The sequence below is a fragment of the Salminus brasiliensis genome, chromosome 2 (genome assembly GCF_030463535.1).
Source record: "Salminus brasiliensis chromosome 2, fSalBra1.hap2, whole genome shotgun sequence".
NCBI classification, from domain to species: domain Eukaryota; kingdom Metazoa; phylum Chordata; class Actinopteri; order Characiformes; family Bryconidae; genus Salminus; species Salminus brasiliensis.
The window spans coordinates 23800157-23827345 of record NC_132879.1 but is presented as its reverse complement, the minus strand read 5'-3'; the positions used below and the strand labels follow the sequence as shown (position 1 = coordinate 23827345).

Below are 27189 nucleotides of genomic sequence, written 5' to 3'. Positions count from 1 at the left end.
GAGTAGACTGATAAATCACTGTGCTGATCAGTTATTTATCTCAGTGTTACTGAGCTCTGCTAAAGCCTGAGTAGACTGATAAATTACTGTGCTGATCAGTTATTTATCTCAGTGTTACTGAGCTCTACTAAAGCCTGAGTAGACTGATAAATCACTGTGCTGATCAGTTATTTATCTCAGTGTTACTGAGCTCTACTAAAGCATGAGTAGACTGATAAATCACTGTGCTGATCAGTTATTTATCTCAGTGTTACTGAGCTCTACTAAAGCCTGAGTAGACTGATAAATCACTGTGCTGATCAGTTATTTATCTCAGTGTTACTGAGCTCTACTAAAGCCTGAGTAGATTGATAAATCACTGTGCTGATCAGTTATATATCTCAGTGTTACTGAGCTCTACTAAAGCATGAGTAGACTGATAAATCACTGTGCTGATCAGTTATTTATCTCAGTGTTACTGAGCTCTACTAAAGCCTGAGTAGACTGATAAATCACTGTGCTGATCAGTTATTTATCTCAGTGTTACTGAGCTCTACTAAAGCCTGAGTAGACTGATAAATTACTATGCTGATCAGTTATTTATCTCAGTGTTACTGAGCTCTACTAAAGCCTGAGTAGACTGATAAATCACTGTGCTGATCAGTTATTTATCTCAGTGTTACTGAGCTCTACTAAAGCCTGAGTAGACTGATAAATCACTGTGCTGATCAGTTATTTATCTCAGTGTTACTGAGCTCTACTAAAGCCTGAGTAGACTGATAAATCACTGTGCTGATCAGTTATTTATCTCAGTGTTACTGAGCTCTACTAAAGCCTGAGTAGATTGATAAATCACTGTGCTGATCAGTTATTTATCTCAGTGTTACTGAGCTCTACTAAAGCCTGAGTAGACTGATAAATCACTGTGCTGATCAGTTATTTATCTCAGTGTTACTGAGCTCTACTAAAGCCTGAGTAGACTGATAAATCACTGTGCTGATCAGTTATTCATCTCAGTGTTACTGAGCTCTACTAAAGCATGAGTAGACTGACAAATCACTGTGCTGATCAGTTATTTATCTCAGTGTTACTGCGCTCTACTAAAGCCTGAGTAGACTGATAAATCACTGTGCTGATCAGTTATATAGCTCAGTGTTACTGAGCTCTACTAAAGCCTGAGTAGATTGATAAATCACTGTGCTGATCAGTTATATATCTCAGTGTTACTGAGCTCTACTAAAGCCTGAGTAGACTGATAAATCACTGTGCTGATCAGTTATTTATCTCAGTGTTACTGAGCTAAGTGGTCATTAGTGAGAAGCTCAGTATCACAAATTACAGCTACACACTCTATAGTCAAATTTACAGAATTATTTTTTGGATTGGTGTTTGATTGGTGCAGCAGTTAAAGGGATTGTGGAAGCAAAAAAACGAAGTAAAAAATAATGAAAGCATTTGTGAAGACGTTTTGTAAATATATACTGAATATCCTGTCCAACTCTAGCAATAGCCCAGTATCTCCTAAATATGTTGCTATTCTAAAGTACACTAAATATATATTTTCAATTCTCTGTTTGAAATAAAGTTAATATTGTGAAATATTTTGATGTTTTAAGTGATTATCTGTGGACAAACGATTTGATTCTGATATCATCATCATACACACTTAATACGAATATACATTTTCACCAGTCTAAAATATTGTACTTTAGTAATCAGTATACTAATCAGGAATAGTCTCTTTACTATGGCTGTATGGTAATACATCTTTTAGCCATATTTCTCCTTATTACTCTTCTCAGAGTTTCTCTCAGCAGCGTGTGAAATGCAGGTGAAGCGCTGAAGCTCGGCTCAAACTTTTGCTCATGCGCAACATGGTGCATTCATTATCATCCGGGTTCTTTCAAGAGCGTCTCTGTGAGGAGGCGGGAAATGGCGTCCCGAGAAGCCGTAGGAAAGCTATCCGTCTCTTCGTGATTCATACTGGACGGACGGGTGAAGGACAGAGACTTTTACAGCAGTCTCCGCCGTTGTGGCCACCTCCACGGCCACCCCAGGACTGTACCGGTGTTAACACTTGGCATGTAAGTGAAACACTGTGTTGTGTACGGCTTGCCAGCATTCGTGCTATCATGCAAAAAAATGTAACCGTACGCCACGGTTACAGTGTGGTTTCAAATCTCGCGTCTTCACGCCTCGTCCGTGTTATCAGCCGACGGCTTGCTGTGCGTTCGGGCTATTGTGCAGAAAGAAAATCAGCCAGCCAGAGAAATTTAAACGCGACCCATGAGTGCGTGTCGTTTCGCCCGCCGTGAGATTTGTAGCGCGGCTGTTCTCCGCTCCGCTAACGACGCAGCAGCGACGTCGCCAGACAGCTGGAATTTGAACAGCCAGCTAATCGCTAGCCAGTTAGCATTAGCGGCGTCGCTGGTAGCCGTTTTAAACGCTGGCCGAGCGGTTCAGAAAAAGGCACTGTCAAGCGATCATTTCTGCACTGCTCTACAATGGCTGCAAATGACTGTAGGTCACCACCTTATGCCTTTGTTTTGATACCCCAACGTAGCTAAAGGCTAGCGCGAGCTAATTTACCCAGCGAGCTAGCTAGCCAGCCAAGTAGCTCACGAATCGTATTTATTCATTAATGTCGCATGGCAGTGCTTCTGTCACCACGCCAGTTCCCGCGTAATTGTCTGTGTTCACTTGAGCGTAGTAGTTTACTCGGCAGTGTTAAACTGGCTACTCGTAGTTGGCTAAATATATAATTAGCTTCAGGTTGGGAGAAGCGAGCAGCTAGCTAGATAGCTGCTACCCAAGAAGACATGTTTCACCCCGCCCACTTTGTCCCCTGCTCAAGTTCTAGCCGCTTGTAGACGGTTTCTACATACAAAGAACCACTGGAACAGTGGCCGTGCAGAGTACTTGTCAAACTGTCAGATTTCACTCTGTTGGGACAAGGAGTTTACCTTGTAGTTCTGCACTCAGAAGTCACTTCACTTGACTGTTAACAAGGCAACTGTCCAGTTCAAAAAGCCAAAATACTCATCATTCACTCTTCTTTCCAGTCTTACATGTAACTTTTGGGACAATGAGGCTGAGAGTGCGCAAAGCATCTCAGCAGCCGAGTCCTAACCCACCTGCCCGGACCACCAAGGCCAAGAGGAAGCACTCTGAAGTGGAGCACACGAGGCCCCCAGGAGGAGCAAGGATGCAGAAAAGTGACACTGGCATCTTCTCCACCATCAAGCGGTTCATAAGGGGCAATGCTGTCAAGGTCTGGAGCTAGAGTTGACTCTTGTTGCTTAATCCACACATAATTCAAATACAGAGTTAATATAGGTAAATGTCAGTAGTGTTAAAGCCATCAGGTGGTTTTACTAAATGAAGTGTTTTAAACTTTAAATCATGTGCCCACTCTTTTCTTTTGTTAGGTGGAGCAGTGTACCCCTGCTAAGAGGAGCCGTGTCGACTGTGACTCTGACAGTAACTTGATCACGTCCACCCCTCCCACTGGGAACCTGCCCAGCAGAACTAACCCTAGAACTCGTAGGAAAGGTCCTGCCAATGGAGGTGAGTTAGAAAACAATATAGCAGTATTAAAAAGTTTTTTACTAATGTAAATCTATAATTTTTTTTCTTTCTTCAAAGTATAAAATAAATTAATTTGGCTGTCTAATCAAATATTTTTGATTATTCTGTGCATATCACCGCTTCAGGTATTGGTTTGCTGTGATAGGGCCACTCAATTTGAGCTGCTAACTCTCTTCTCCTCAGACACCATGGCGTGTGAGAGTAAACTGGTGAAGCCCAATGGAAAGCTTGAAGTGCAGACCGAACCTCCTAACAGCCCACCTCGCACCACATTGCTGGGGACTATCTTTTCTCCTGTTTTCAACTTCTTCTCGCCAGCCAACAAAAATGGTATGTGACATTTAACATTGTAGTTGATAGACTACCCTTGTCTTCCATATCTTAGAACTTTGCATGGGTAGGGTATGTTAGTTTTAGGGCAACTGAAGAGCGGGGGCTTTAACTCCACTGTTAGAAATCAGGAGCTATTTGTTTGATAAGTGTTTAGTTGAAATATTTCAAATGTTACAAGAGGATTGTAAATAAGTACCAGTAAAAGTATGTGATTTAAATTTGATTCAATACTTTATATTTTGTCTCCAAGTAAGGGAACAAACTGTAAAGTAAAGTTTTTGAAGTTGTGTTTTATTGTCTTTAGATTGTTATTCTGGTTCTGTCCAGCAGATGGCTTCTGATTACTAATTCCATTACAAAATTCTTGGAAACATAAAATGTTTGTTTTAAAATAAAATATTGTTTTATTGTTAACCCAGCAAGCACAGTGAACATGAACTATGAGTGGACTGAAAGCATCAGTCGTAGTTAATAAGACGTATGTAGGACGTTTGATTTTAAAAGTTCTTACCTTTTTTATGCAGTAGCTGTAACCTAATGTTTGCCTGTGGGTTGACATAGAATGGCCTGGTAGTTTTTTTAAGCTTGCTGAACTAGGGGTAGGTGATATGGTATAAATATTATACAATATAAAGACATCTTTATAATACATGTTATTATATTGACACAGACAAAATGCATCAGTAGCAGTTATTCAAATACTATTACTATTATAATTCAAATGTTTGCTGTACATCCAATTATACAGGACTAAATACATGCTGTAATAAAGTGCAGTTGGTCAGTTTTCTTTTATGCACTGACAATATCCACAGTATGCTCAGGAAAATAATGCTAAACCGTACTGAACTGAATCTAAACAGAACATTTTAAAGGTGAATTATGTTGTGTCAATAGTTTAGTACATGTTCACATTTGAATAAATTGACCTATACTGTAAACATGAGTTTCTGATCCTTCCCTTGACCATTAGCTACATTGGGATCAGATTCTCCTGGGCAGGCGGTCGAGGCTGAGGAGATAGTGAAGCAGCTAGACATGGAACAGCTGGAAGAGACCCCTACAAGCACTACCACGGATGGTAGCAGAGACATTACGTTTGATCCAGCACTAAACTCAAGACCTCTGCTGCCTACGGACACAGCTGTGGAGGAGGGGGAAGTTGCCACTGAGGCTGATATGCCACCTTTGACGGGTGAATATTTGGAAATAATCAGTATTTTTGTAGATGAGGGAAAGCAATTTCTGTACACAAGAACATGCTGTTAATATTTAGTCATTGTGTGTCCTCCTCATTTGAAACCAGAAAAAAATGTTTTAATCTTTCCTAATAGCTGTTGGATCTAACAGCAATTACCCTGATGCCCCACCATCACCCCCTGCAGAGGGGACATATGAAGAAGATTGGGAGGTCTTTGATCCGTAAGTAGAAAAAAGAACAAGAACAAAATTAACAACGCTTATGATGCTCACTGCTGTTTGTGTATCTAATCTAGTCTAATCTCTGTGGCCTCCCCAGCTATTTCTTCATTAAACATGTACCACCGTTAACTGAAGAGCAGCTTACACGCAAGCCAGCACTTCCACTCAAGACCAGGAGTACTCCAGAGTTCTCTCTCGTCCTAGATCTGGTGAGTATAGTTTATTTGAAAAGGTGCTTGCCATTCTTTGCCATGTTGTAAAAGTGATGGAGTGTAAATAGGTTGTAATTGTCAACCTAACTGTCATCTTTTTATGTGTAACAACTGTAAAGCTAAGAATAAATCGCTAATAAAGTACTAGAATAAAGTACTTTCTGTTGACATGTTTTGTGAAAAGATTTAACCTTCAGTATTTAAAAAGCCTCTCAAATTTCTGAATGCTGTTTGGGCTGATGTATTAGTATACTATTAATAACACCTTTTGTCTTTGAAAGTGATTACATATACAGTGTTGGCTGTCATGTAAAAATATTTTTTATTGCTGCATACAGTTAGTATTTTTAAATAACTATGTTTTGACAATAGTAATAGGAGTTATTTATCTTCATTGCATTTAGACTAACTGATTGTACTATAATTGAATCACTTTCTGCGACTGTTACAGTATCATTTTGATTAAGCTTGGCACAGAATGGTTTGCATTTAGAGATTTGGACCTTCTGCTTTATACATTTGCTTTTGTTTTAGGATGAGACATTGGTTCACTGCAGCCTGAATGAGCTGGAAGATGCAGCCCTGACTTTTCCTGTGCTTTTCCAAGATGTCATTTACCAGGTAAATGTTTAGTTTATAGTTAACTTTTTGAGTTTGGCACTCTTTCCTGTGCTCTTAAATTGCTCCAATTGCACCTCCACCTGCCCCTAAGAAATGTCCTTCTTTCTTTTAAGCATGAGATGTGACATGCTTTGCTTTCAAAAAACCCCAATACTACTTAATAGCATAGGCATAGAAGTCTGAACTTTCCAATAGGTGGAAAACCAAGGGCAACCCCCACTTTATGCTGTCCAGTTTACATAGGAAATACTGCTTTGTTGAATATCCCAGATGTGATAGACATATACCTCGCATAAGCCTTTGGCTGGTATTGTCCTTTAATTACAAACCTTTTACTTTTTTTTTTTTTTTTCAGGTATATGTCCGGTTGCGACCGTTCTTCAGAGAATTCTTGGAACGCATGTCCCAAATATATGAGGTAACATTAGTGATTAATACTGCCATTAATTATAAGATATGATCAAAAAAGGAGTCTAAAAATAGTGAGAATATTTACTTAAATATTAAACATTAGTAGTATATCATTTAAATTGAATAGGCCAAGTGGTTTTGTTTAGTTTTTTTATATGATGTATTAAACTAAAACGGTAGCATTGCATGACTGTATGTATGTCTGATTACAGTAAAATAATAGTGGCTTGGAAATTAAACTTTCTTGTACTGAAATCAAGATGTCGTTTTTTTTTTTTTTTTTTTATACAGATTATTCTTTTTACTGCTTCCAAGAAGGTGTATGCTGACAAGTTGTTGAACATTCTGGATCCTAAGAAACAGTTGGTTAGGTCAGTTGAGTTACTCATGTTTTGATGTCTTTATTTTGTGCAATGAATGTCTTGTGCTGGGTGTGTTTGGTGTCAGCTACAAAAAAAAAGTGATGAGCATTTCTATTTTCCATCTTTAGGCACAGATTGTTTCGTGAGCACTGTGTATGTGTCCAAGGAAACTACATCAAAGACCTGAACATACTTGGGAGGGATCTGTCCAAGACGATAATAATTGACAACTCTCCGCAAGCATTTGCGTACCAGGTTAGCTTTTGCGTTTTAGTTTGTTTGTTTGTTTTTCTTTGCTTGTGTGAATATATTGATGCTCAAAGTATATTTCCATTTGCAGCTATCTAATGGGATCCCGATTGAGAGTTGGTTTGTGGACAAGAATGACAACGAGCTCCTCAAGCTGGTCCCTTTCTTGGAGAATCTGGTTGAATTGGTAAGGGGAATGTGTTCATGCAGGAGGATTTTAGTACCTCAGTATTTTGTTGGATGTTTTGATTTATTGCTCCATGTCTTCAATCCTGTTTTGCAGAATGAGGATGTTCGGCCTCATATAAGAGAGAAGTTTCGCTTGCATGACCTTTTACCCCCGGACTGAGGTGTCTGAAACTTGCGGACCAACCTGACTGTTTTAATGAATTGGAGTTTTCAAAAAGAGTACAGAAGTATACATACAAACTCTAATGAGGATTTCAACTACAGATATACCTTTTACCGGCTATGTTTTATGTGGGGATGGGGTGGGTTCTCAACAAAGGTTTTAAAGAAAATTACTTTCGAGTATGCATACATTTTATATAAACACGTAAATGTAATTGAAGGAAAGAAACAATTCTTCAGCTTTGACTGCCTGGCCCATCAACAGATATTTGTAAGTCCGGGCTTGGCAACAGAGGACACTCTTAACGAGTTTTTTTTTTTTATTATTTTATTTTAATTTGAATTTTTTGCCTAAATTGGACTTTTATGTAAAGCGCTGTGGAGAAGAGGACTGATGTCACTCCTTTTGGTGCTCAAAGGGACACTCCGCCCTTACTAGCCATCGACTTTTCAACAGGAATGGCCAGTTAATTAGGAATTCATAAACATATAAATATATACATATTCAGTTGTGTGTATATGTATATATAACATTTGTACATATGTATTTTCCTGTCAGGTTTGTAAAACGTTCCTTTCGCTCTTGAGTTCAACATGCATTCCTTTTAGTTGGAAGGCTTGTTTGATAGACATGCTGACTTTTTATTGATTTTTACTATAGGTTTGAAGGTTTATTTTTAAACAGCTTCTCTCTTATGCTTTATTTTCTAAATGCTTCTTGACTGGTTAAAAAAAAAAAGAAAAAAAAAAGTGAACGGATCCAGTCACCTGTAAGATTGCGTAGCATATTTGGTTTGGGATGGGAGGGTGTGAAAATAATGTAAATCACAACTTTTTTTCCTGCCTTTTATGTATAATTGGCTTTTAAGACAGAAGACATCAAGACGTTTTATGTTTCTGACTGCTTTAGACTATTGTTATTATTTTCATGGGGGGGGGAAAGGGGGAGGGTTAATGTTTTTATTAAATTGTTAGTTTGTTTTATATGCCAAGTATAGGTAAAATGTAAGATACTTGATGTGCTTTCGATTGCTTTTCTGTGGAAATAATGCTTGGTCTCTTTATGAAATGTCTGGTAATTGTAGCACCAGCACATGGACTAGCCTAATCGCTGCAAATGCGTCATTCAGTGTTTCTCCCTAGCCAATTCAATCTTACTTTCAAACTCAGTCCACTGTTATAGGAATCATGTACAATTCTACCTCTCTCTGAAGGGTAGACCCTGCGTTTCATTCAGTGTTACCCCAATGTTTTTTTTTTTCTATGGACATAATACATTATTTTTATGTATCCGCAAGCCTGAAATGGGTGTTTTGTTTTATTTTTTTTGTAATTATTATTTCATGGCATTGTCACACAAGGCCTTGACTGTTATTTTCTTTCCTTTTTTTCCTCTGAAAATGAATGTAGCTTGTGGATAACTTGTTTCAGACCTGCTTATCATAATTTAAGTATATATTTCATGTTTTTTTTTTGCACACAAAAAAACAAAAATCACTTTTACATCTACTTTTTTGTTTAATAGGCAGTGCAGCAGTATGAAACATACCACTAGCATGTGTTGGTCAGTATGAGGATAAAATCAGCCCATAATGTTTGTGCCTCTTAAATCAGAATTTTGGTTCTTGTTTGAAAAGAAAAAAAAAATCAAATCAATTTCTCGAATGTTTTACCGTAGCTTCTCTGCTTTTTTTTGTTTTGCTTAATCTTATTTTTGTATTCTTTAACCGTCACCGCGGCAGTGGCAGGCATGTCTTCAAGACGTAATTGTTAAGCACTTTTAGCATGAATGAAAACAAGGACGTTGTTTTAAGCAGATGTAAAATTACCCGACAGCTCAGGTGGTCATAACATGTGGCTTCAACACAGTGCACATCAGAGGCAGCTTTCCAACTAGTGAGGAATCTGGATGCAGTGTCCAAGTACCAAAGAGGGCAGAGGCATATAGGATCTAATATCATGATGTAAAAGGACAACTCCAACATTTTAACAAATGATCTACTGTAGTTGTTTGTTGTGCAGTAAATGCATGCAAATCTTTTTAATTCACCTGAGGTTTTCTATTTAAAAGGTGTGCCCAGCTCGTGCACCTTTATACAGCAGCTAAGGAAGCTAAACACCCAAATATATTTTTCCCTCAAAAGTGGCTAGCAGAGTACACTTATCTAAATTCTCATTTGCTTTAATGTCAGAGTTGTCCTGTAACAAAGCTTTTTTCTTGCTGTTGCTTACAGTATGACTCTGTAAAGCGGTTATGAAGATACCTGCAGTCCTCTCTTGTTTATGGCTCCCATGGGACACATCTTTTCTTCACTAATGCCATTTGTGTAGTTATTGGGCAGTATGGCAATAACATCAGGATATGTACTGCAATATTTATTTTGAGGTTTTAAAAGTTCAAATGGACAAAGAAGTCTCAGTAGTGCCACATTTAAAAAGTACTTAGTGAGAGTCTAATTAAAAGTGAAAATATAAGGCATCCTTCTATACCGTGATATCATTAGGGAGGGTCTCTGGACTATGGTATTTTATAGGTGCAGGTCAAAGGGGGATGGAAAATGTGACATTGGATTTATTTTTTTTCCCCTTCTGCTGGTGGAAGGTGACTTAACCAAAAATCAGATGTATTGATGGCAAATTATGGAAAAACAAGACTTTTCATAATTTAAATTGTATATTACAAACTTCATATGACTAGGAACATAAACTAACAAGTGTACATTAAGTTTACTTTCGCTCCTTTGTAATGAAACATGCACTCAGTTCCTTTCAATTCTGATGATATTGACAATATGCTCATTAAAAAGTGTACAGCGGAGTCGATTTACCGACTAAACGTGCCCTATTGCCCACCTCTAGTGCACTGAAAATGAGACTAGAAAGATGCATAGGCAGCTGCGCCCCATCTATTTATGTTTATTTATGTATAGATTTATTTTATACTTTTCTCAAATATTTTCTACTTCATTTATTTGAAAGATTCCACACAGCATTCATTCATTTACTCCTTAATTTATGTAGCTACGCAAGTCACGTTTCGTCCGCCGTTAGCTCTACCACAGCTAACGGAGAGAGCGGAGCGTACGGGCCCCGACTCCAAGCTCTTCTCCAGCCCAGCAGGTGGGGGTAAAGTGCGGGTAGTGGTCTTACCAGGCACCGCTGAGGGAAGCAGAGAGAGAAGAGGAGGCCTGTTCAATTTCCCAGCCTTTTCGCTGCTAGGTTACTGCAGCCATTGGACGCAAGAAGAGTTTGGGTCGTGTTGACAAGAGGTGAAGGAAAAGTCCATGTCTAAAGATAGTCGCCACGATGGTCGTCGACGTGGCGCCGGCCAGCAGCACCGCCTCGGGCCGAGAGGCGGCCAGAGCGGCGATGGGAGGGAGAGGTCAGGGAGCAACAGCTCCGGCTCCTCTCACGGAGGAGGGAAAGGGAGGAGTACGCCCATCAACATTGCCCTCAAGGTAGGGCCTCTCGGCTCGCAGCATTTCTCGCCTCATTTTCTTCAGGAACGACGCCGAGGACGGTGTGTCGGTTCCTTGGGCTGTAGTACTGATCGTGGCTGTGTTCGGGGCGTTAGCTAGCTAGCAAGTTTTGAATGTCACTGTGGAGCTAGCTAGCAGGTATATTAGGCTCCCTAACTAACTAGCGCCTGTCTGTGCTGAGTTTGCACAGCTACGTTTGCTCTGCTTTCAGCATCCTGTTTGACATCGACAGTGAAAAGCACGGGACAGGTTTCAGAGCCTCAGCAGGATCAACAGAGTGACCATGAAGTTAAACACACAGTTGGGTGGATGAAATCGCAGGTGCAGGTGCTGCTCTGCTCGAGTTTGTCCCAGGGGGCTTATATTGTCTTATTTACAAGAGGGTCTGTATGGCCTGTAAGTTTTCATTACAGCTATGCTGGAGCCCACCTCGTATGAGACTAATGGGCCGAGGTGGGTTTCTGCAGGATCGGCATGAAATCCTGACGCCTCATGGGCTCACACCCCTCATATAGGCTGTGTCTAATACCACACATGTTAGTGTAATGGATGTGATAGAAATGTGATATAATGACATCTTATGCTACTGTGCCTTTTTTAACATGCTGTTTAGTATGGCTGTATGCGGTTTCTGCCACAGCCCTAGAGCCTAGTGCTGAAGTTTGATCCTGGTGGTCTCCTCAGGGCTGTGATTAACTGGTTAATAGTATTAGGGTTGAAACTCAAATCTAGGGCATCCTTGACCTGTGCTTCAGTGGCCAGAGCTGTATTCTCCTTAGTGTATTTATTAGCAGTGGTCGGGCGTGAAGACCTGAGCAACTTTGGCAAGGGTCAAATTGTTATGGCCAGACGACTGGGGCAGAGGTTCTCCAAAACGGCAAGGCTTGTGGGCTTCTGATCAGCTTCGGTGGATAATTACCACCGGCCGGCAGAGGATGGGGGGCGGGGAGAGCAAAAACTGGTATGAAGTGTTTATTAAAATGTGAGGGCAACAAGGGACGGAACTCTGCGGAGTAGCTGCAGAGTACCCATGCTGCCCTCTGCCGACTGGAAGGGTCTGCGTTGGGCAAGCAAATGTCTGCATAGAGCCTTGGAGCATTAAAGAAGGTCACCTGGTCAGATGACTCCTATTTTCTTTTACGCTGTTTGGATAGCTGCATATTTACTGTCTGATGCGCTGGATCCAGCCCAGATATGCAGCGAATCCAACTTAAAACTGACCGCAGTTTAAGGATCTCTTTGAAGGTTTTGGTGCCAGATACCACAGGGTACTTTAATACGCTTTGGAGAGTGCACTGTAGTAGTGCATCTGTAGTAGCGGAGCAGATCGCTATGGTCTGTAGTCAGTTTTGATGCTGTTTCATAATAGCAGAGGCCACTCGAGGCTGTGTGGTCAGGTGTATAGGTTTGTCAGGCTGTGCCTCGCACCAACCACCACCATCATTCAGTCAAGATAAACTGTAACAGTTAGGCCTTGTGATGCATTGCTGTCATATGACAGTGCTGCTGTCAAAAGTTCAACGCTGATTTTTCCTCCTTTGCATTACCTGTAATATTCACCTCCATGTGTAACAGTTGGTAAGGAACTCTTCATCAAATGCTGCACCTTTTTAATTCCCTAAACATACCTCAAAAATTAAAATGTAACTTTATCAGGTCATTAGATGATGCTTTGATAAGGTAAGATCTGATGAGACCCGGTCGTGTTTTTGTTATAGTCTGGTTTACCACCACGCTTATGTCTTATAAAGGTTTACTTTGCAGTTCTGTCAGGTATTCGAGTGGATGTGGAAGTTTTTGGTCCAGAGCTCCCGTCCTTCCAGTTCTCCTTAGTTTCCATTTCTTTCCATTTCAGACAGTGACAGGCTTGTGAGGCTTGTGTTTTTTCCCCCTGCTTTGTAGTGAGTTTTGTTTTCAGATCGAATCTCAGCCAGCTGCTTAGAAGAGCCAGTGTTTTTTGAGTGTAGGCAGAAATGACAGAAAATGTGTTCTCAGTGGTCTAATACGCTGACACCGTGGCCCAGGAGTCACAGGTTTGAATCCCTAGCCATGCTGATTTGTCATCAGTGGCCGGAGTACGCACAATTGGCAGTGCTCTCTTCAGGTTGGTAGATGCGGGTCTCTCCCCTCATCACTTTTACGTGGGTTAGTTGGCGGTACCAAATTGGGAGACAAAAAGAAAAATTGGACCAATAATGCAATAACAGTTTCAGTGACCGAAATGACAACTGGCAGCTGACACTTCCTAATGACAGTTCGTGACCTGCCTAAGCAGTTGTACAAAGTGAGTTAAGGCCATTTGGAGAAGTATAAAGTTTTGGGGATTAAACATTTTTACAACAAACCATTTTAAATAATAAAATAAAAATATGCAATTTGGTCATGGGTCCACCAATCTTTTCATTCAACTTTGTGTGAATGTTTGGTTTTAGAATTTAAGCTTTGAGGAATTCAAAGTGAACTTTATCATTCATATAAATAGATTTTTATCCTAGCCAGTAATTTCATTGCCTTTAGAACTTATAACTGATAACTGATATTGTGACCTTTTTTTGTTGTTGTTCTGCAATATATATATATATATATATATATATATATATATATATATATATATATATATATATATATATAAATATGAAACAAATACAGGAATTCTCACCAGATTTCTCCAGAAGCCAATGGTTCAACATGTGATGTTATTATTAATAATTAATATAATAATATAGATGTCATGGAAAATGAGAACAGTGGGATGTTGCACATCCTGCAATTTTGCTATTGCACATGTGTACATTGAGAGATATTGTACAGCCTCACTTTGCACAGCTGTGCATATATTAATTTTCTGTAAATGTTTATAACATCTAAAACTTTTTGTATATAATAGTTTGTGTATATATTTCTACTTGGGCTACATATGGGTATGTACAAATGTCATTTTTTTCATCTCTCTTAGCTCCCTCAGCTCTTAGTGTAATAATTGTTAACAGTCTGTTTGCTCACCATAAAATAAAATTCCTTTTATGTGTAACATACGTGATGAGATTCTAATTATACAAGGCAATATATTGTGCAGCCCTGCTTTAGCATACCGTTATACATCAGTTTTTACTGTGGACATTTGCCTTTTATTTGTAATAAGAGTGACTTGAGGAGTATTTTGTTGGCTGGCTGTTGTTCAGCCTAGACCTAGTTAAAAGCTTTCACTTCATGTACACCATTCTTTCATGGAATTAGGGGAAGGCAATATGATGATATTTTATCAAAATCATGATTGGATAATTTTTACCATATCGCCCATCCTTACATGCAGTTTGTAGGCACAAACATATGTGACTGTCATTTCTGCTGGTGTGGGTTTTCTCTTTCTCAGCGGTAAACACAAAAGCGTTATTGTAGTACCAGTTGTGAAGAATGTTCCAACTGCTGATTCCCTGTTTTTCATTAAAATTCTGAAGTAGTGTAATCGTCTAATACAGAGACAGAGATCCTTAGACCTAAGAAGGTCTCTCTCGCTCTCATTTTGTCAGCATGGCTCTGTTTACATCCCGGGGTTTGAGCATGAGTCACGCGCTGCTCTGCCGAGTCCAATCAGATGCGGAGGCTGGGTGTGTGTGTTTGTTTGTTTGTGTGTGTGTGTGTGTTGCAGGCGCACTGACGAGCACAGGCTGCAGCCTCTAGCAGCAGCAGCAGCCGCCAGGGGGTGGCTGAGTGGGCCGGCCCGTCATGTACACATGACTGCACGCAAAGAGAGATCACAGAAAAGCCAAGAGCACAGGCTCTCTGTTTTTTGCCGCTTTATGAGGAGACGGAGAGGGAGGGAGAGAGAGAGAGGAAAATCATCAGCAGGCACTGCATCAATCTAGAGGCCATGGCGTTGGTCTGGAGAGGGCTGGCACAAGCTCAGCAGAGCGGAACGGAGCGTTTAGAAGCTCAGCTGTGATTAGCTCAGGAGCGGGCAGGGTGAGCAGCCTCGTCCATCCGTCCGCCGGCCTGCTAAGCAGCGCCCTCGCACGTCCTGATTGGTAGAGAAGTTGACACGGCTGGCCAAGTTGCCGGAGCTTGGAGGCGCTCGCTCTGCGTGGCTATTTTGAGTCGGGCTGTCAGATGACGATGCCTCCCCGTGCGTGCAGTGGCTATGATGCCGGCTAGGGGGAAACAGGTTGCTTGAAGTGCGCGGCAGAAGTATGTCAGGGCCGGATAAGGACGAAGAACCTGCTTACAGACTCTACTTCTACTCTGTACGTACCTTCTAATCTCCTCACTCTTGCACACTCTCTCTCTCTCTCTCTCTCTCTCTCTCTCTCTCTCTCTCTCTCTCTCTCTCTCTCTCTCTCTCTCTCTGTCTGCTTTTCGCCTCTCTCTCTCTTTCTCTCTCTCGTCCCTGTCTCTGTGCTGAGACCTGCTTATAGACCTGAAACTCTATCCTTGCAGGCTCTCTGTCCACTGAGCTGGCTGCTCTCTCTCTGTGTGTTGTGCATGTGAATAGGAGAATGTTAGAGTGGCCCCTGACCTCTTAAGGTTCCCAACCCTGGTCCTCCAGTGGAGTAGACACTGAAGTACCCTGCATATCTTGGTGTGGATCTAACACATGTGATGAACTAGTCAGCTGATTATCTACGTTAGCTGACTGCATTATAAATGTAATATGTTGGAAAAAAGTTATGTATACATGTGTGTTTTATATACCATAGTCTACTAAACGTATTTCCAGGATTGTAATCCACGGTCATATGGCAGTGGTCAGTGCTTTGCAAAGGTGTCCATTGCTAGCCAGGTGGCAGGGGCCTGCAGGTGATTAAGTGGATGAAGGGGGTGCCTCTCCTCATAATCCCAGACTGTGTACTTGCTTGACATGCTGCAGGCTATTCAGAATGAGCTGCTGTAGCATCAGGTTTAGGTCAGTCTGTTTTTGTATTTGTCCCACTGAAAACGACTCCCGGACCACCTTCCAGTGCGTCAATATGGGCCCTGCACTTTCTTTAGGTGGTCAGCTGCCATCTGACGTCTGCCAAAGCCCAGGAAACCGGGAGTAAATATTTACTGTGCGATAGCTGGCAGACAGCAAGGCTCAGCTTGCTTGTGTGCATTTTAAAATCAGGATACTCTGCTCTGACTGTGCATTGCTTAGAAATCAAACAGCATCTCTGCATCTATTGTCCTTCTCCTGGCAGAGAACAGTGAGTAATGGTGAGGGGAGAGAACAGAGCTTGAGCTGAAGATGCTGCCTTGCTGCGCTAAAGTAGGTCAGTTGTGTATATTAAGCCTAGGGACATCAGATTGTTGCAGGCCAGGACCGTGTGCTGTGTATGCATGTGTGAAACCTAATGAACCTTACCAAAAATCCCCCCTGTGTGTGTGCCGTGCCGTTTGCACATGGGGTTAATTTCTTTTCATTTTTTTTAGAACCCATTAGTGATTTGGGGTTTTGTTTATTCATGCTACATGCCTAAAAAGTCTGCTTATCTAATTTCAGATCATCTAGAATAACATTCAACGGTTGTCTGCTTGATTGCTGGTTGCTAGCTGCTATGAGTAAGGCATTTATCTGCGATAATGCTGTGCTGTGAGGTTCTGCTCCCCTTCAAGGCAGTAACAGCGACAGCGGAGATAAGCAATCATGTGATCCAGTCACGACATCAAGGAGAATACAATAGTTGAGTCACTTTTCAGCCTGGATTGTGGCTAATGTTTTAGCATTTGGTAGCATGGGACATTCTTAATATGTAGACCCAAGAGGTGCTGATGCAAGTGAAGAAAGTCATCATTAGGCTGGAAATAAAACAAAAACAAGACTTTCAGAAAGATATCAGAAATGTTAAGAGTGGCCACTTCAACAGTGCAATACCTTTTTTTTAAAAAAAAAAGAAAGATTGCACTGGGGAGCTCAGCAACACCAAAAAAAAAAGAAAAAAAAAAAAGAAGACATTTACGGTAGATGAACGCAGAACCACTTCCATGGTGAAGAAAATCTGCTTCACAACATCTACTCAAGTCAAGTACACTCTGGAGAAGGTAGGCGTACAGTTTATAATCAAGAGATTCCATCATTAAAAGTAACTATAAACAGTTTACTTCAAGATGCAAACCACTGGTAGTTACACTAAAGAACAGATTTTTGGACGGATGAAACGAAGATTAAATTGAGTGTGGAGAATTTTTTTTTTTTTATATATATCGTATAACATGGTTCAGTGATGTTGGCAGTATCTCAAAATGAGGATGGTGTTTCAAAATGTTGATGTGTTTGATGTGTCAAATTTCTGTTCTGTGCCTTTAAAGCCATATAAGCTCATTTCATAAAAGAGACCTACAGACGCTGTGGGAGCTCACTGATTGGTAATGTCACACTCTGAAAACATGTTGGGGGGGGGGGGGGAAACAAGCAGCCCACCGTACTGCAAGTTTTGCGTCGTGCTGAGTTTGAGGATCAGGGATAGCAGGCAAATTCGGACGAACCAGACTTCTCAATGTGACTGAAAACCGTGGAAAACACTCCTAAGATCATTCACTCGACTTGGTGCTCTTGGATATGAGGCTTTATCTAAACATGTCTGAGAAAAACACAGTCTGTGTTGTGGTGTTTAGCCTACAAGCCTAGATAGCCGACTATTAGTTTAAACACAGCAGAAGTCGCATTTTGCCTTTCTGTTACTCCGAAAATGGCAGTCAGTCATCTGATCTCCCAACCCAACAGAGCATGTTATTCACTAAAAACAGAAAGACCTGCAAACAAGCAGCGACTGAAGATGGCTGCAGTAAAGACCTGGCAAAGAATCTTAACAGAGGAAACAGCATTTGGTGATCTCAGTGGGTTGCTGACTTTAGACAGTGAGTGACTGCAAATTATTTTGATCAATCTTAACAGATGGATTATTTTAAGTAATTGTTTGGTTGTCCAATTACTTTTGCGTTATAATTCCTAAACAGTTAATGCAGTATTGTTGTTCAACCGCTTTAATTCAAACTGAAAGTCCACTATTTTCAGATCCCCTGGAAAATTTCCAAAATTTGTCACTGTCCAAATACTTATGGACCTTATTGTACATACGAACCAGAATGTGGGTAAAGCTTAAAGGTTTCAGGACCCTGTATGTCTTCTAAATGTATTGCATTAGTGTTGAACAGTAAAATGGAAATGACGCTTACATTATTTAAATGAGCCCTTAAACTCTACTTTGCTTTGATAGCATTGCTCTTAGAGGAAAGCATTAACAAAAAGGCTTTCAGAAGACTGAAAACAGCAGCTCCGTTTAATTGGCATCTCAAAATGGGTCTCCATGCTTATGGAGAGGAAAACCGATTGGCTTTTGGCATTTGTTCATGTGTTCCTGACCCATGCGGAGCGATGACATTAGGCAAGAGAGTGAAAGAAAGATGGTGAGAGAGAGCCAGAGCTGGCATCAGTTCAACTCGCATGATCCTTCCAGTTCCTGTTGCATGTGTCAAAACAGAGAAAGGGTACAAGCTAGATTTGGGTCCCCTTGCATAGCACACATACAGAGCACCTATTGTATTCCAAATGGTGGGAAAAAGCACTGCCTAATTAAAGACATTTAGTGGTCAGACGGCGCTAGAATGTCCTTATCTGGAGCCTGAGTGCGAGACGCTCCTGGCAGTCACTGCTGTGAGGACTGCAGTGTGTTCTGTTAGTGGGTGTTATTGTGAAATGGAAAACACTCAGATGTCTCCCCTGGCCTGTGTACAGCTCTCTCACTCACTCACTCAACCACCCACACATGCTGCTTAAAATGAGCAAGATTTTGAGCAGAACATGGTGCAGGTGGTCTCCAGTGTTGTAGTTATAGCCCAAAGCTTTGTGTAAAGTTTACATTCTGGGAAGTTAATACCTAAAGTGAAGCTCTGTTCAATAAGGGGAGTGCTAAATGACCTAAGTGGTCACCTTAAGGTTGTGTTGTCCTGCTTTCCCCTGGTGGAAATGTGGACCATATATAATCTATACGGGTATGCATAAATTGTCTCTTGGCTCTTGACAGTTGCTCTGAGAGTACAGTTCAAAATCCTAAGACCTACATTCAGCTTCCTTTTAGAAAACATGGTTTCAGTCTGGTTAGTAGAGCTGCACAATTCTTGCCTAAATGCTCAAAAATTCACAGTTCTCAGTTCTTATTTTCACTTTAACATCACATCAGGCGTGCAAAACTAAAACATCTGTTTGAACAGCTCAGAGATCAATATAAACAGTTAAAATCTATAAATGGCTTATTAAAAGTATATAAAGTATTGTACCGTTATAATTAAAGAAGTAAAACGTAACATGATTTGCAAAAAAGACAAAACAAGAGTTTAACCTGTGTACAGACCTGCATATCAACTTGCATGAAGATGCACACTGTGTTTTATTGGTAGGGCTGTTACAGTGGCAAATGTTTATTAATATTAAAAATAAAAAAAAGACACTGGATATTTAACTCTGATGAAGACCCCAAAAATCGGTCTGTGGCTTTTTAGGTATGATGCAGCATGAAAAACACCTGGATGCTGGTCTTCCACTCCAGTTGTGTTTTGCTTCTTTCGACAAGAATACTCTGTAATACTGGGCCATGAATCATCTGCTGCAAAGGTGGAGAACCGTGGGCCCGGTTCTGGCACAGTTTACTGATCTTCCCTGCTCTTATATACCTACTAAACTTAGCAATCACAAGTGTGTGTACTGCCTGGAAACCTTAAGCTGCAAGCCATGCAATAACATTGCATGGTATTGTGGGAACTGTAGTGGTTTAGGATTATTGCTATGGTAACTGTAGTTTTGTTTGCCCTGCTTAACCTACTCTGCTTCTCCCGCTCCGTCCCCTCTGTGAAGCCCCACCTGACTGTGAAGGGACTAACTCACACGGTTGGTCTTTACTCGTTGTTTCTTAATCTCTCTCTGTTCTGTTAACTTTATTTCAAGTCATGAAAGCATGGTTGATCGGACGAGGACGGTGTGTCTGTGTTGGACAGGTGTGTGTGGAACCTCATCCAGCATGCTAATGTTTACACATTGCTGCTTAATTAACCCCACAGGCTGTACTGACTGCCTCAGGGAGGATTGTACTACTCTAATTCTCACAACTGTCTGTTAAAATAATAATAATAATAATTAATATTTTTTTAATTATTATGTATTTATTTTTTTATCCCCCCTCCACACACACTTACTTCCTTCAACTCAGTAAGGGCTAATTAGTTGGGTCAGGTGTGCTAGAAGCAGGGGAAACACGCAATTAAACATGCAATTACAGTGGGTCACCAGAGCCAGGGTTGGGCACCACAGTGTTAATAGGACATGGTACATTGTATGCAAGTGTAGGTGGGGCTTCTCCCCTGCCCTCTTGTGGAGAACATCCTGTGATTACCAATAGGCTAGATTCACATACTTCAGTGTAAATGAACTGAACCTTTTTGTGGGTACTGCTTTTGAGCTAAAATCAAGAGCTTATGGAAAAATGCCCCCCAAAGGCAGCAGGGATACAGTCATGATTCAACAAATTGAGATCACAAATTAAATATTGTTTCTTTTTGTAGCACCAATAGTAAGTGATTTTAATATGCTGTGTGGGGACAGAGTCCAGCATGGTTTGCTGATGTTCCTGCTCCAAAAGACTTGCTGACAGTTTTACTTTGTGTTTCTTTTGTACAGGCCTCCTTCCAGCGCTCCAACAGCCATGATAAGGTGAGGAAGATAGTAGCAGAGGAGGGCCGTGCCGCTCGCAACCTCATCGCATGGAGTGTACCGCTGGAGAACAAGGAGGAGGAAGGGAAACACATACACACGCATGCTCAAGGTGCTCAGAAAAACTCCCATTTAAAAAAAAAAACAGGAAAAAAAAAATGTCTTGGCCAATGCCCATCCCCGCACACTGTCCATTACAACAGCTAACTGAGTGTATGAACACCCTGGTGCTCACAGTGTCACGTTTTCAGTTACCTACTGTTACAAGACTGTCCTTGTTCTCAAGCCTCTTCAATCCTCTAGGGCCATTGTGCTTGTACAGGTTGCCCCAGATCCAAAGGCCCTTCCTCTGCTAATGGTATTAAATAGACTTTAAAGTCTCTTTAGTTACTTCAGTGCTCAGGGTCCAGCTCTAGTCCAGTGCAGAGCTGAAGATTGTTCTTTACAATTTGTGCTGATACTAAGTAGTAATGGATTCTTATACAGCATCAGCAAACCAGAGTGTGTTGGAGGAGGGGAGACGAGTGGAGTGGCAGTCATTTTTACCCGAGTCCACTTTGGATTTTTCACCTCCTCCTCACCAATGACCACCTTCTTAGGCCTGTTACGTTAATTACGTTATCGATGTTTCGTACAACATATGGACATGACCACGATCATTTTAATGATCCCATGTGTTTACTTGCATGTATTTTAGCATAGATGTTGCTTTTATCCAGGAGTGCTGTTCTGTCCTCTTGTGTGCTCCTAGTCAGAGGGGAGGATGAGTCTGTGAGCAGAAAGAGGCTTCTAATATGTAGAAAAACAGTGCGCCATGACCAGTGCATCAATAATGGTGCCTCCATACACACCAAGCAACTGCATAAGACTGTGACAGGTAGTGGTGTAACCGTGGATTTACTGCGGTTAAGAATAAATGTGTGGGATACAGTTTTACTGCTGCACAATTATTTAGTTGATACACGGGCATGTGTAACTTGTGTTCCAACGCAAGACAACCGATTTTGCCTTGCGATGTGTGTGTGTGTGTGTGTTGTGTCCATTGGAAACAACAAGCATCGTGGAAGGTTCCGGACTGTCATGAACGTTGTGTCTGACCTCGTGCACAGATATGCTGTGCTGTGCGTTACTATAGAAGAAACTTTGCAAGTCCATCAGCTAATAGCTTTTTTTCTCCAAAGACTGCACAGTTCCTCCCAGAACGTAAGTGAATAGTAAGTCCAGATGAACTTTGTTTTAAACTCTTAAATTAGTTATAGACATTATTATGGTCTGCATTCACACAACAATATAAACACACAAGACTAGTTATGTGTTACGCCCATAGAACTCCAGAAGTTATGTTCAGTAATAATTTTGATATGAACCTGCCACATTGCTTTGCAGCGCAAATGTATGAATGACTACAGCAACAGTAATCAACAGCGAACGATGGGGGTGGGCGGGGTTATAGTAACAGCAGCACACCACACATTCCAATAAAAGAACAATTTATTTTCAGTCTTTTAAATAAATTACTTAATGAGTAAGATTGCCAGCTTTCTTTCACTAAGCTGTAAGCCTAGCTACACCTTTATGTTGTGTGCAAGGAAGATAAGTTTGTCCACTTTTTTATGTAAACGGTCACTGTTTTGTGGATGTGCTGCAGTCTCCATCTCCATGACGTACTGCCGCCTCAGTTGCATTTGTTTAACGTGTAGACCTTTTGGGGTCCCGGATCAGATTATTTTTTAGATCAGCAAAAAAAATAAATTAAATGGGAGACTAATGCAAGAAAGTAAATTTGGGTTTGCACTGCTTTGCAGCACTCAACAAACAAATATCCACATTTAGGTAAATTCAGCTCCTGTGCTACTTTAAAGCAGACCAACAAAACAAGACTGCACTTTCTTGACAGTTTATGTATACGTTAATTGTTATTCTACAAAATCTACCATTTGAGACATTGTGAAACATGGAGTCTCTGTTGTTTGTTGAACATTTTTGTTGATGTTAAGGAGGTTCTCTGTGGCTGTTCTGTCCTCACTAGAGTAAGTGGGGAGTAAGGTTGCAAAAGTCCGGGAATTTAAAAATATGGGAATTAATGAGTAATTATGGAAATTAATGGGAATGAAATGGGAATATTCGAAGAGAGAGGTGAGAACTTTACATGTAGTTGGTAAATATACTGAACCATAATATTCGCCTAAATAATTAGATATGATACCAGAACAGTTGAATAGCAAAACTGCTCCTCAATCCCAGGCACATTGCACACTGAAGGGCTATTGAGACCACACTCCATGCATTCACTGTTCATTCCTCCATCACATGTACAGCATATGTTCAGATGATTTCTAGAAACCTGACACCCACCACTAGCTTGTGGTGAAAATACCTTTATTTGATTTGATGTTAATAATTAATGATGAATAATTAATAAGTATTTATTCTTGGTTACAGAAACCCGTTGAGGCAAAAAAAACTAGGTAGCTAGCCTATGCTAGCCTTGGTAAGCTAACCTCTTGCTAGCCTGCTAGCCTTGGTAAACTAGTCTGAAATGAAATTGCTCAAGCTTTTCTGATTTACCAGACAGTAACTATGAGATTACACCTTGATCTAAAAGTTGCTTAAATGTTTCAATACTATTACTGTGAATAAAAATATGAATCTCATCAAAGTATTACCTAACTTTAGATAGTTATTTGGTCCAAATGTGTGCTTTCAGTAGTGGTGAGTGTCAGGTTTCTAGAAATCATCTGGACATATGCTGTACATGTGATGAAGGAATAAACAGTGCATGCAGGGGGTGTGGCCTCAATAGCCATTCAGTGTGTAATGTGCCCAAGTTCCTAAAGTTCCCAAAATTTCCAGGGAAAGTTTACATCTTTGGAAAAGTTCCCAAGCTAAAGTTCCCATGGCAAGTTACCTGTAATTTACTGGAATTTTTTTTTGACCATTTTCCACCCTTTGCAACCCCAGTTGGGAGTAAGCTAAGCTAAACAGGACCCAGTAGGATCCAGAGGCAGGCTTTGAGCAGACATACTTTTACTCAAGTGTGGATTTCTAGTACTTTATGTATAAGTGCTCTGTCAAAAAAGTAACTTTACGATCTTTAAGCACCATACTTCAGTGGAAGTACTAAAGTATTCAACATGTTTTGTACTTAAGTATTGCAAGTAATTTATTCTAAAATGCTACTTAAGTACTGAAAGTAAAAGTACAAGTATTGTTATGTAGTTATTACAAAAAGTAGTCAAAAGTTTGAGTATCATTGCTTAGACTTAAGGACTGTAAGAACTCCTTTGGCTGTAGTACAACGACAGGAATGTTTAAGACCGAGTTCATGTACATGTAGTCTTCAATTAACTCTCTAATCAAACTCGCCCAAAAGAAAGGCTAAACAGACTTGACAGCCACCTGCCACATACATGTGTTTTATATTGGTAAAACAAGTGAGGAGCTTAAAACACTGAGCTTAACTCTCTGTAAACTAAACTACTACTAAAAGATCTCAGGCCTTTAGGCCACATACACTTTTTTGAAGGGGGTGAAGATGGTGTTTTGTGGGTTTGAAATGATTTGTACCATTTTTATAATTGTAACGAGTAACAATGCAGCACATAAAAAATTTAACAGAGTAAAAGTATTAAACTCATATGTAGTGGAAGTAGGAGAAAAACGTTATACTCCTGTAGAGTACAGAGTACAGCATTTTAGTACTGAAGTACAGTAGTGAAGTAGTTCTATTTAGTTACTATAGCTTAGCTTTGAGTCAGTATCCAGGCTAGAACATCTAAACTAAAGGCTAAGTTACTTAAATGAATTATTCCCAAGAGCTGCTCTAAAATGCCAACATTCACAGCTGTAAGCTTCATACTAACGTAACAGGCAAATCTCTAATGCATAAACAAGTCATTTACAAGGTTGCTGTGTTAAACATTGCTATGTAATGACATGCTCGACTAACTCGTGCTCATATTTTAGATACTGGATCTGAGATCATTTAGGTATATGAGGTAGATCACTTTAGATCATGAGGTATTTGGTATTTTAGTGAGTCCTGCAGCTCTAATCAATCTGCCCCCTCGTCTGTGAACCCCAGTAAAGGCAGTAGTTGTTGTGAAATCACTGACAGAGCTGGTTATTGAAAGATGCTGGCCACTGCAGGACTCCTGCAGGTCAGAGAGTGCAAAGCCATCAGCTAGATTTACCTCCTTTTAATGTGGACTATTTTTTATACAATCTGTACAATTTGAAGTGGAAGCAGCTGGGCATTCTGAAAATGAGGAAAAATAGGGGAAAGACATGCATATCTGTGGTGTATTTTTATATACACTCAATAAACAGCACTAACTAACACATGGCCCTGCTTTGTAGAAACATATGAAGCAGGTTGCAAGAAAAAGGGTGTACACTTGAATGAGAAAATCTCAATGAAATGTGTTGACTAGTTACTCTGATGTGCATCTATGATCAAGCGAACAGTATCACTCAGTAAATCAGCTAGTCAGTTAGCTGGTGGGCAAAGTGTCTTAATGCTTGTATTAACAGCTGAAAATACACAGAACGTTTAGTAGTGATGGCTTAAAAATAGTAACTGTGATGCTAACTTTAACAACTTTCAAATATAGCTTACGAACTCCCATCATCTACCACTCCTGTACAGACTGATACAGCAATATGATGGACCCACAACAGCACAATGTCCCTGTTTAACCATACAATGACGACAATCATTATTTATTATTATTGTTTATATACTCTTCGGTTGTCTGAATAAAAAAGGCATACATGCATACAGATTTAATAAATAAATAAATAAATGAATAGATTAATTAATTAATTATCCACCCCATAAGCCTTTCCTTTACACTCGCAATCTATATCCTTTACAGTACACACAGTCACACGCACAGAAGTATCATTCTGCACATAAAAAAATGTGTAACAGAAAAAAAGAGTAAGGGTCTAGTTTCCATGGTTGCTTGATACAGTTTGACCCCCTTATTTTTAGATGGGGATAAGCACACTTTGTGTAAATGTATTTTAAGAACCTTCTCAGATCCTCTCAGTACTACAAAATCCTATTCCTGTTTCTAAATAGAAATTCAATATTTTGCTTTTGTAAATTTTTTAAATGATTATTTTCTTCTCACTTACAGGAAAACCGAAGATTCACAGCAACAACAATGCAAGAGCACAACGAATCAACTCCGGACAACACAGGAACAAAAAGCAGGTTCGAACTTCTCTCCTCCGTCTTTGTCAGGCATGCACACATGGCATCCACTAGAGGGCACCAAAGACCACAATTCTGTTGTCAACCAAGCCAGCAGTCGCCTGGCTTCCATGTCCAGAAATATGCAGTTTAATAAAAAAAACAAAGGACATCTTTTCATTGTAGGGTGTTTCTGTAAAATGAGCCTTGTTGAAGTAATAAGTAAGGAGCTCGGGTATGTGTTGTTGCAGACTGCAGGGCTGGACTGTAAGGCTGCAGCAGGGTCTGTGCTGGAGAAGGGAGCAGAGAAGAGCCCCACTAAAGCCAGGCAGCCGCGGAAGGTAGATTTGAGAGCACGCTACTGGGCCTTCCTGTTTGATAACCTGCGCCGAGCCGTGGATGAGATATACGTGACGTGCGAGTCGGACCAGAGTGTCGTGGAGTGTAAGGTAAGACCAGTTGCTGTTCCACCATCACTATCTTTTCACATCTAATTTACCAGACTATGCTACCAGTGGTCCTGAGGTGGCATTTCCTTGCACGGTTTAGAGTTCTTCCGGGTCCAGATGGCAATCTAGGGCCAGATTTGACAACAAGGTGCCAAGGACTACTATCCTTAACTACGGAGATTTCTCATTGACTTTAATTACATTACAGTCATTACAATTAACAATTACATTGTAATTACAATTAAGCCAGAGTTGTAGAAAATACTAAATGATGCTTATATGATCATATCAGAATCATATTGATGGCTGCAGGTAATGGTGTAGACAAAAAATTGCTGTCAAACAGATCTTTAGATTTGAGTGGCACTTAAAATTTATTTTTTAAATTGTTGTAGAAAAGATAATATATATATTTAGGTGACTCTGTTCTACTGTGTGAAATATATATTTGTTTATTTTTATTAACTTTATACAAAAATGTTGCATTCCTCTGTAATCCTAATCTTAATATCAGAATATTGTTTAAATATTGGACATTGGCATCAGACTACAATTCCTCCTCTTGTATCGATGCATCCCTAGAAATAATACTAGTTTTCTTGCCAATTGACCTCCACCAAGAGGTGTTTTTGTGTGTGTTGCCTAACTTCTATGGCATTTCCATGTCTCTCCACAATCCCCCCCCATTTCACAGCAAACTTTAGGCCTTAGCGCAGAGGAAAGTCTGGCTGACCTCTCAATAAAGATTCCTGATAACCCTGTCTCTACTTTTCAGGAATGTGGATTGGGCTTTGGGAGTCAATCAGATTTACTACTGCCCCACAGTCACAGAGGAAATGATGTTAGACACTTGAGAT

The 27189-nt window shown here is 40.3% G+C and overlaps 2 protein-coding genes across 8 annotated transcripts in view; both read left to right on the top strand.

Moving 5' to 3' along the window:
* Positions 1–1884: 1884 nt before the first annotated feature.
* On the top strand, positions 1885–8949 carry ctdspl2a (CTD (carboxy-terminal domain, RNA polymerase II, polypeptide A) small phosphatase like 2a). Its single transcript, XM_072671067.1, has 13 exons — positions 1885–2063; positions 3042–3250; positions 3408–3546; positions 3751–3897; positions 4874–5095; positions 5235–5322; positions 5420–5531; positions 6069–6155; positions 6511–6573; positions 6858–6937; positions 7057–7183; positions 7269–7364; positions 7461–8949. The coding sequence occupies exons 2-13, from the start codon at positions 3065–3067 to the stop codon at positions 7524–7526; spliced, it is 1413 nt and encodes a 470-aa protein (XP_072527168.1). The 5' UTR covers positions 1885–2063; positions 3042–3064; the 3' UTR covers positions 7527–8949.
* Positions 8950–10690: 1741 nt separating this feature from the next.
* The window catches only part of scaper (S-phase cyclin A-associated protein in the ER), a 95352-nt gene continuing 78853 nt past the window's right edge, over positions 10691–27189 (top strand). For 3 of the 7 annotated variants that reach the window (XM_072671041.1, XM_072671030.1, XM_072670995.1), the window contains exons 1-4: positions 10691–10986; positions 20651–20795; positions 25828–25904; positions 26135–26332. In XM_072671041.1, coding sequence (XP_072527142.1) covers positions 10813–10986; positions 20651–20795; positions 25828–25904; positions 26135–26332 — 594 coding nt within the window. In that variant the 5' untranslated portion in view covers positions 10691–10812. Of the gene's footprint in view, positions 10987–14834; positions 15249–16575; positions 17023–19831; positions 19865–20650; positions 20796–25827; positions 25905–26134; positions 26333–27189 lie in introns of those variants that run through there. The other 4 variants (XM_072671053.1, XM_072671021.1, XM_072671004.1 and 1 more) reach the window with 3 other exon arrangements.